The following is a 10000-nucleotide window of genomic DNA, read 5'->3' as shown; positions in this document are numbered from 1 at the left end:
CGGGTTCTTCGTCTTCTCTCCGCAGGCAGAGTTTGGATCATGTTCGCGTCCAGATTTCTCTGCAGGTTCGGTTTCAGCTGCTCTCGAAACAAAAGAATCTCCGTGGTAAGTTGAACTTTTAAATAAAGCCAGAAAGCAGGAACTCATTAAACTAAAAGTCTGGACAGCCTCAAACACAAGAAATCAAACATCCATGTTTAGAGACTTGATGAAACTTCACGTCCTCTGTGTCAGAGCTCTGAATTTAACAACAATAAAAACAAGGTGTCACTCACGACAACTCTTATTGTTACGTGTAAAAAATACCACATCCGTTCTGCTTCGAGTCCCGACAGAAATGTTCCGGTGAACCAGGTTACAGCCTGGTCACTGTGGGGACCGCTGTCCCAGGACAGTCCTGCAGTCTCAGGGCATTTGTTTTTGTCCCATACGTGTAGAAAGACTAAGACGTGTGTGTGTGTGTGTGTGTGTGTGTGTGTGTGTGTGTGTGTGTGTGTGTGTGTGTGAGAGAGTGTGTGAGAGAGAGTGTGTGTGTGTGTGTGTGTGTGTGTGTGTGTGTGTGTGTGTGTGTGTGTGTGTGTGTGTGTGTGTGTGTGTGTGTGTGTGTGTGTGTGTGTGTGTGTGTGTGTGTGTGTGTGTGTGTGTGTGTGTTAAGCCCATTCAGCGTGTCTCAGTAACCTCAGTTTGTTTTCGAGCACCTGAACCTGCTGCGGTCGCATGTTCATCTCACTGAAGGAAACGTTGGGTAACTGAAATGTGAACGGTGTCAAAGATGTGACTCTAATAATGTCTTCTTGTCTCAGGCCGGTTCAGTCTGGTCTGCGGGTGGTGTTTCCAGCTACAGCAGTGAACCTCCATCCAAAGGTAAACTTTCTGATTAAAGTTCCGTAACAACGTTTCTACGTTTTAGCCCACAAACAAAAGAGTTTCAACCGAACGTGAAGATAAACGTATTAAACATAACGGTTGAAGGATGCTCCGATACTTTCAGATGAATTGGAGGACGTCCTGCAGAGTGCGACGCCCGGAAACGATTCCCAAAACGTACATGGACTCAAATGTTCAGATTTCTGTCTGAAGTGTGTTTCTGTCTCCGTCAGATGTGTCGGTCCGTCACAGCTTCGGCCGCCCCGTCCTCTCTCTGCGCCTCCCCGCCGGGCGGGAGTGTCGCTTCACTCTGACGCCCATGTTGACCACAGTGGGTGACCTCCTCCGGGACATCACCGCCAAGGACCCCGGGGTGCACACCGCCGCTCTGCTCACCGCTGGTAAACACACTGCCTGTAAACACACCGCCTGTAAACACACCGCCGGTAAACACACCGCCGGTAAACACACCGCCTGTAAACACACCGCCGGTAAACACACCACCGGTAAACACACCGCCGCTCTGCTCACCGCCTGTAAACACACCGCCTGTAAACACACCGCTGGTAAACACACCGCCTGTAAACACACCGCCTGTAAACACACCGCTGGTAAACACACCGCCTGTAAACACACCGCCTGTAAACACACCGCCGGTAAACACACCGCCTGTAAACACACCGCCTGTAAACACACCGCCTGTAAACACACCGCCTGTAAACACACCGCCGGTAAACACACCGCCTGTAAACACACCGCCTGTAAACACACCGCCTGTAAACACACCGCCGGTAAACACACCACCGGTAAACACACCGCCGCTCTGCTCACCGCCTGTAAACACACCACCTGTAAACACACCGCCGGTAAACACACCGCCTGTAAACACACCGCCGGTAAACACACCGCCTGTAAACACACCGCCTGTAAACACACCGCCGGTAAACACACCGCCTGTAAACACACCGCCTGTAAACACACCACCGGTAAACACACCGCCTGTAAACACACCGCCGGTAAACACACCGCCTGTAAACACACCGCCGGTAAACACACCGCCGGTAAACACACCGCCTGTAAACACACCGCCGCTCTGCTCACCGCCGGTAAACACAGTTTTCACACGTAATGTGCAGGTTGTGAGATTTCAGTCCACACAAAGTTCCAGAACTGTAAAACGTGACTGAAGCCGGATCACACTTTACGAGTTCGGACCCGTTCGGACATGATTTAGTCATCGTAGGCAAATTTCCGACGTCCGGCCAGAATATGACCGTCGGGAACGTGAAGCAGGTCGCGTAGCGTGACGTCACTGAAGGACAGCGTGTTGGTCGACCAATAGGACGACAGAGTGCATCACACGGAGCCTCTGCAGCTGTGATTGACAGCTTCTCGACGATGACGATGATGATGATGATGATTGGTCTCTTATCTGCGGCGTCTTGGATTTAATGTGACATCGTTCCCGCTCCTGTAATCGTGTCTCTGTCCCCTCAGACGGACAAAGAATCTCCTCGTGCACGTACATGGAAACTGTTCTGAATAAAGACTTCCAGCTCGCCATCAACGACGTCACTCACAACGTGCGCTCTCTTGGAGAAGGTACGGCCGGTACGCCGCGAGGCCTCCGGGGGGCGCCGCACATCCTCCTCAGAGGCATTGAGGACTGGCGCTGACGTCCTGCTTCTGTCCACCGCAGGCTCGTCTCACGAACACGTCCTGGGTCTGGACGACATGAAGTACGTGGTCCACCTGCTGCACTCGGCTCTGAGTCTTCCTCAGCAGCTGCACGTCGAACACTCGGAGCTGCTGATGATGAAGGAGCAGCTCGGGCAGCAGCTGCAGCCGCTGGAGGCCGTAAAGCACCGCCACACGCTAAACACGCTAATCAGCCATTAAACATTCAGCAGCAGTCCCACAATGCAATGCATGGCAAATTAACATGGTTGTTTTGGTTGTTGTTTTTCTCAAACGCAGTTGAAAGTCCAGTTGGTGCGGGAGGCGGAGTCTAAAACGTCCATGCTGGGGTGGGCGGGGCTTGCCTACCTGTCGCTGCAGGGAGGATTCCTGGGTTACCTCACCTGGTAACGAACACACCACGTAAACTCACTTCCTGTTTGCTGCAGTCAGGTAGTCTGTGGTAATGTGTGTGCGCGTGTGTGTGTGTGTGTGTGTGTGTGTGTGTGTGTGTGTGTGTGTGTGTGTGTGTGTGTGTGTGTGTGTGTGTGTGTGTGTGTGTGTGTGTGTGTGTGTGTGCGTGTGTGTGCGTGCATCAGGAATGTGTTTCCCTGGGACATCATGGAGCCGGTCACCTACTTCATCTCCTGCACCACCAGCATTATCTTCTTCGCCTACTACGTCCTCACAAAACAGGTAAAAGCCCCGAATGTGTGTGTGTGTGTGTGTGTGTGTGTGTGTGTGTGTGTGTGTGTGTGTGTGTGTTGTCTTACAGTCTTTGTGAGGACCAAGTCTGGATATACCGATGGCGACTGTCACTCATTCATCCCCAAAAGGGGGCGGGGTCGAGTTGGAAGCCAAAGTTCCCGGATGTGGCGGTCTGACGTCCCGGCTGTGGGTTTGTGTGTCTGCAGGACTTCATCTGTCCGGCTGTGAGGGATCGGCAGTTCCTCCACTTCCTCCACCAGAGGGCGTCGCAACAGAAACTCGACGTGCAAAAATACAATGAGCTCAAAGACGAGCTGGCGAAGGTGACGACCTTCAGAAGGACCTTCATCAACTTCAGTCACACACAGAATCAATTTAGATGGATTTGAGAGGAAACTTAAGCTTTCTGTTATTGATATTAAAAACCGATAAGTGACCTGTGTGTGTGTGTGTGTGTGTGTGTGTGTGTGTGTGTGTGTGTGTGTGTGTGTGTGTGTTCAGGTGGAAGCAGATCTCAGGAGGCTGCAGAGCGCCATCCGACTGCAGCTGCCGGTCGATCACCTGAGACGTCACTGATGTAACTTTAAATAATCTTCTTTCTGTTCACTTTTATAAAACGTTCCTCAGTGTCTCTGCAGTCCAAAAAAATAACGTCAAACGTCTTCTTGTTTCCTTTCATTTCTATATTTTCAGATTCTGAATCAGCAGAGAAACTGAACACTGATGTGATCCGATAGAAATGAGACGCAGCAGAAACCTTTTTCCTTCAAACCGTGTATATTTTCACAGCATATATAAATGTAGATACACAGCAGAGTTTAGATGAAGATATAAACGTTGAGTTTAACGGACAGTTCGTTGGATCAGGAGTTGAACTTGGTGATGGCCGGCCACCCGGTGTAAAGTCTGATCCAGTCAAAGTAATGAGCAACCTGCAAATCAACAAGTCACCCTCATATCAATTCATATCAATTCATGTCAATTCACGTCAATTCATATCAATTCACATCAATTCACGTCAATTCATATCAATTCATGTCAATTTATATCGATTCAGGTCAATTTATATCAATTCATGTCAATTTATATCAATTCACGTCAATTATATCAATTCATGTCAATTATATCAATTCGTGTTAATTCATATAAATTCATGTCAATTCATGTCAATTATGTCAATTCATATCAATGTATATCAATTCATATTAATTCATATCAATTCATGTCAATTCATATAAATTCATGTCAATTTATATAAAGTAATATCAATTTATATAAATTCATGTCAATTTATATCAATTCATGTCAATTCATATCAATTTATGTCAATTATATCGATTCATGTCAATTAATGTCAATTCATATCAATTATATCAATTCATGTCAATTTATATCAATTCATGTCAATTTATATAAATTTATATCAATTCATGTCAATTTATATCAATTGTGTTAATTCATATCAATTCATGTCAATGTATGTCAATTCATATCAATTCATGTCAATTCATATAAATTTATATCAATTCATGTCAATTTATATCAATTGTGTTAATTCATATAAATTCATGTCAATGTATATCAATTAATGTCAATTCATGTTAATTCATATCAATTAATGTCAATTCATCAATTCATGTCAATTTATATAAAGTAATATCAATTCATGTCAATTATATCAATTCACGTCAATTCATATCAATTCATGTCAATTTATATCGATTCAGGTAAATTTATATCAATTCATGTCAATTCATGTCAATTTATATCAATGCACGTCAATTATATCAATTCATGTCAATTATATCAATTCGTGTTAATTCATATCAATTCATGTCAATTCATGTCAATTATGTCAATTCATATCAATGTATATTAATTCATATCAATTCATGTCAATTTATGTCAATTATATCGATTAATGTCAATTAATATCAATTATCAATTATATCAATTCATGTCAATTTATATCAATTCATGTCAATTTATATAAATTTATATCAATTCATGTCAATTTATATCAATTGTGTTAATTCATATCAATTCATGTCAATGTATGTCAATTCATATCAATTCATGTCAATTCATATAAAATTATATCAATTCATGTCAATTTATATCAATTGTGTTAATTCATATAAATTCATGTCAATTCATGTCAATTATGTCAATTCATATCAATGTATATCAATTCATATCAATTCATGTCAATTCATGTTAATTCATATAAATTTATATCAATTCATGTCAATTTATATCAATTGTGTTAATTCATATCAATTCATGTCAATGTATATCAATTCATGTTAATTCATATCAATTCATGTCAATTCATATCAATTCATGTCAATTTATATAAAGTAATATCAATTCATGTCAATTTATATCAATTCATGTCAATTCATATCAATTTATGTCAATTATATCAATTCATGTCAATTCATGTCGATTCATGTCAATTCATATCAATTTCATATCAATTTATAGCAATTCATGTCAATTCATATCAATTCATGTCAATTTATATCAATTCATGTCAATTCATATCAATTTATATCAATTCATGTCAATTTATATCAATTCATGTCAATGTATGTCAATTCATATCAATTCATGTCAATTCATATAAATTTATATCAATTCATGTCAATTTATATCAATTCGTGTTATTTCATGTCAATTTATATCAAATCATGTTAATTATGTCAATTCATGTCGATTCATGTCAATTAATGTCAATTCATATCAATTATATCAATTTCATATAAATTTATAGCAATTCATGTCAATTCATATCAATTTATATCAATTCATGTCAATTCATATCAATTCATGTCAATTTATATCAATGTATATCAATTCATGTCAATTCTTGTTAATTCATATCAATTAATGTCGATTCATATAAATTCATTTCAATTTATATAAATTAATATCAATTCATGTCAATTTATATCAATTCATGTCAATTTATATCAATTATGTCAATTCATATCAACCCATATCAATTCATGTCAATTCATATCAATTCATGTCAATTTATATCAATTCATGTCAATTTATATCAATTATGTCAATTCATATCAACCCATATCAATTCATGTCAATTCATATCAATTCATGTCAATTTATGTCAAAATCATGTCAATCTATATCAATTCATATCAAATATATCAATTCATGTCAATTAATATAAATTTATATCAACCAGAGGGAAACCAAATCATTTTATTTTAATTGCTTTTGTTTTGTAACACTATGAACATGAACTGATTTCATGTATTAAAGCAACTTATATGTTTGATGGTGATTCACTTTAAAAAACGTCTTTTTTAATCTTTCAAAATAGAGGTGATGCAGCACAGTGGTCAACATGGCATCAAACTATAAATGAGCAAATATTTTTAATAAAACAATGAATTTGTATAATTTCAACATGTGATATGTTGTCTTTGGTCTATTTTGAATTAAATATTAGTTTATGTGATTTAAAAATCATCACATTCTCTTTTTTATTTACATTTCACACAACGGCCCAACTTTTTCCGATATGGTTTTGTAAACATGTTCCACGTATATCTTTCCTGTGTAAACACAGATTCCTTCTTTATGGAAGTATAAAGGTGTGTTTGCTACCTGCGTATAAACTCCGGGGAATCCCGGCTGTCCGCACCTCTCGCCCCAGCTGACGATGCCCCACAGGTACGAGAGTCCACGAGAGTCCTGACAAACCAGAGGACCGCCGCTGTCACCCTGACAGGAGTCCACACTGCCATCCAGATCACCTGCACACACACACACACACACACACACACACACACACACACACACACACACACACACACACACACAGGTGTGTATGCTGCCTACAGAGCAGCTGTGAACATCCCGTCAGCTCACCCACCTGCACACATCATGCCCGGTTTGAAGCGGTCCTTGTAGAACCTCTGACAGTCTGCGATGAGGGACACGTTGGCCCACAGCAGAACCTGAGCTGATCGGCCGTCTGCACACAAAGTCGTCCACATTTTAACAAACAAAGATCTGCGACAGCGTTCGAGTTAACGGATGATTTGACCCACTGAAGGTCCAACGATGCAGGAAATCATCTTTGATCCACAAAAACCTGCGTTGAAGCAGCAGATCTGTCTGATCATCAAAAACTGAGTTCAGATCAGTTCTGATGGTTAAAATAAGTGCAAACGTTGTTTAGTTGTTTTCCGACTTCCTTCAAAGCCGTTTCTGGTGCCTGTAAATAGTTTATTTGGGTTTTACGCGGCGTGTTTCTGCTCTCTTCGAGGACCACAGCAGCTTGGTTACGGTCTGTACCTGCCGTGCGTCCCCACCCGGAGATGCTGCAGGTGTGGTTGGGCTGGAACAGGTGTTCGGACCAGGGAACGCAGACGGCGCTGACGGCCGGGTTCTCCTCCAGGCAGATATCCTTCTGAGGGATCTTCCGCAGTTTCACCAGAGCGATGTCATTCTCGTATGTGTTGGCGACGTATCTGCGGGACGTTGAAGACAAAAGAAAAGTTTGCCCCTCCTGTTAGGAATTTGCGTAGCGGCTGATGGAGGTTCAGTTATCGACTCTTACTTCGGATGGATGAGAATCTCTTCGACGGGAACGCTGTCAGTCGTGTCCTGAGCTCGAAACTTCTTCCAGAGAGAAAACTTCACTCTGAAGGCCGACGGGTTGGGCCTAAAAGAAGACACATCGGCGTTAACGCGACTTCTACCCCTACAAATGTCCCGTCAGTGAAATCCCAGCTGCACCACCGCGACTACAAAGCTCAATCATAAAGTGCAGATTCCGCCCTGATTAGTTTCACCTGTCCCTCGTTGTCCTTCCCTCCCTGCTGTATTTAGTCTGTGTGCTCTTTGTCAGTTTGTTTCAGTCTGTCGCTGCGCTGCATCTTTTAGAAACAGCCATGATTTTGTAGTGAAAATCACTGCGTGGGCTCAGGAACACTCGGCTGGAAGCGGGTGTCTTGAAGATTTTCTGTTTTCCAAAAATAGGACCCCAAATCTGCTGTTTCTCTGCTCAAGTTTTAGTTTCTTCAAAGGGGTTGGACTTGGTGGAGGCTTCGGGTGGAGCCGTCCTACCTGACGCAGTGAGCGGCGGTGATGACCCAGCAGCCTCCGATATAAGCTCCTCCACAGTCGATGCTCCGCTGCTCCTCCACAGCTACCTGCCACTGGATCTGAGTCTGCAGACCAACAAGAAACATGTGAAGGTTCAATCGAAGGTTCATCCAAAGGCAACTGGGGTTCTTTAAGTTGCTTTGGAGCAGGAAGTGACCATATTTGGATGAGCTGGGGGAGGAGCCAGTGGTGGATCTGACCGATCTGATTGGAAACCTGACGATGCTACGTCCCGCCCACCGATAGCTGTAACCTGACTGCACCACAGGCCTGTCAATCAAACAGACACGCCCCCAAAAAGATGCTTTCTTGAATCTTCTTTTCTAATGAATGAGGGATTATTTTCAGATGGACCTCCAGAAAACTAAGAAGAAGGAGTGACTTTAGCTAACAACACCATCAGAATGTGTGAAAAAAAAGTTTGATTTTGTATTTCAGGAAAGAAGTGGATGCTTTTTGAATGGGAGTCTAATGGAGTTTTTTGGTGCCAGCCCCTAGTGGCGCTCAGTGGTATTACACTTTAAACCCATTTTAACCCGTTTTTCTTTTTCCAATATGGGCTAAAAAAAAAATGGAATTTTTGACTTATACAGAGGAAGACTCAAATCATGAAAGAAGTTGATGCTTTTTAAATGGGATATACGGTGAGAGATGATGGTGCACAGAGCAGCTTCTAACAGACTTCCTGTTATTTGGACAGGAAGTGGAGTGTCTGACTCACCGGGTTAGCTGGGACTCCTCCCACCACCCTCCTGACTCGGCTGCTCCGCCCCCGCTCCTCCACCTCCCTGTCATCCGCTGTGGTCATGTTGGGAATCCCGCAGTACGGCTGGGACTCCAGATGCACTCGGTTCACCCTGATTTCTGGAAACAAACATGGACGGAGTTGTTGAAATTGAAGTTTCAGCACCTTGTAGGATGGAGGCGGGTCGGCGTGGTACCGGAGCGTTGGATGTACCAGTCGATCTACGTTCGGACCGCTCACCGACGGTCCTGATCTTTAGGTAGTGACCGAAAAAATGAGATACGAGTTTCCTCTGCAGGGCTCATCTTTAAAGATGGAGTCCAGAGCTCAGAGTACAACCGGCTGCTGAGATCAGCGCTCTGGTGTTTGACCTGCTGGGGTCCGTTAGACTGGTTCTGGGTCTAATGTTGGGACGAGTTGAAGACTTAATTGCGACAAAGTTTTTTAGCATCTGCTGTCTGGTTTCAGACTTTGTTCTGGGATAGTTCTTAATCTGGGTTCTGGCCTGGTTTTGAGAGTAGATGTATTTAATGAGGATCCTCTGGACTCCTTCCATTGGAGGTTTTGTGGACCCGTCCAGCTGGTAGGAGAACCAGAAGACACCACAGGGATCATAGATCTCATCTGGTCCTGGGACGCCTCGAGATCCTCCAGGAAGAGCTGGAACATGTTGGAGAGGAGAGGGAGGTCTGGACCAAGAAGGACGAGATGGCTGGACGGGTGGACGAAATGTCTCCCACAAAGGTTGACAAAGTCTATCGTCTAAACATCCTGTCCTGGAGCATTAAGGTTTCCTGTCATCTGTTCGTGATGTCACTGTTCAGGCTACATACCGTTTCTGGGGGAGACGTACTCTGAAAG

General features: G+C 43.0%; 2 protein-coding genes across 2 annotated transcripts in view; one reads left to right on the top strand and one right to left on the bottom strand.

Moving 5' to 3' along the window:
• LOC138614692 (calcium uniporter regulatory subunit MCUb, mitochondrial-like) overlaps nucleotides 1-4037 on the top strand; it is a 4111-nt gene extending 74 nt beyond the window's left edge. Inside the window, exons 1-10 of the mRNA XM_069688256.1 lie at nucleotides 1-105; nucleotides 804-864; nucleotides 1101-1268; nucleotides 2365-2469; nucleotides 2567-2724; nucleotides 2845-2951; nucleotides 3144-3240; nucleotides 3459-3575; nucleotides 3754-3829; nucleotides 3946-4037. The exon at nucleotides 1-105 is cut by the window's left edge and continues 74 nt beyond it. Coding sequence (XP_069544357.1) covers nucleotides 40-105; nucleotides 804-864; nucleotides 1101-1268; nucleotides 2365-2469; nucleotides 2567-2724; nucleotides 2845-2951; nucleotides 3144-3240; nucleotides 3459-3575; nucleotides 3754-3828 — 954 coding nt within the window. The 5' untranslated portion in view covers nucleotides 1-39 and the 3' untranslated portion in view covers nucleotide 3829; nucleotides 3946-4037. The remainder of the gene's footprint in view (nucleotides 106-803; nucleotides 865-1100; nucleotides 1269-2364; nucleotides 2470-2566; nucleotides 2725-2844; nucleotides 2952-3143; nucleotides 3241-3458; nucleotides 3576-3753; nucleotides 3830-3945) is intronic.
• Nucleotides 4011-10000, bottom strand: part of cfi (complement factor I) — a 12075-nt gene continuing 6085 nt past the window's right edge. The window contains exons 10-17 of the mRNA XM_069688255.1: nucleotides 9973-9993; nucleotides 9116-9258; nucleotides 8356-8459; nucleotides 7847-7951; nucleotides 7582-7757; nucleotides 7157-7258; nucleotides 6889-7037; nucleotides 4011-4184 (exon numbers count right to left, since the gene is read on the bottom strand). Coding sequence (XP_069544356.1) covers nucleotides 4116-4184; nucleotides 6889-7037; nucleotides 7157-7258; nucleotides 7582-7757; nucleotides 7847-7951; nucleotides 8356-8459; nucleotides 9116-9258; nucleotides 9973-9993 — 869 coding nt within the window. The 3' untranslated portion in view covers nucleotides 4011-4115. The remainder of the gene's footprint in view (nucleotides 4185-6888; nucleotides 7038-7156; nucleotides 7259-7581; nucleotides 7758-7846; nucleotides 7952-8355; nucleotides 8460-9115; nucleotides 9259-9972; nucleotides 9994-10000) is intronic.

Source organism: Brachyistius frenatus, unplaced genomic scaffold, assembly GCF_029030835.1.
Source record: "Brachyistius frenatus isolate BFR_SWC_R1_liver_20210118 unplaced genomic scaffold, ASM2903083v1 Contig_551, whole genome shotgun sequence".
NCBI classification, from domain to species: Eukaryota; Metazoa; Chordata; class Actinopteri; family Embiotocidae; genus Brachyistius; species Brachyistius frenatus.
The sequence above is the reverse complement of the archived record's forward strand: the minus strand, read 5'-3'. Positions and strand labels throughout refer to the sequence as shown.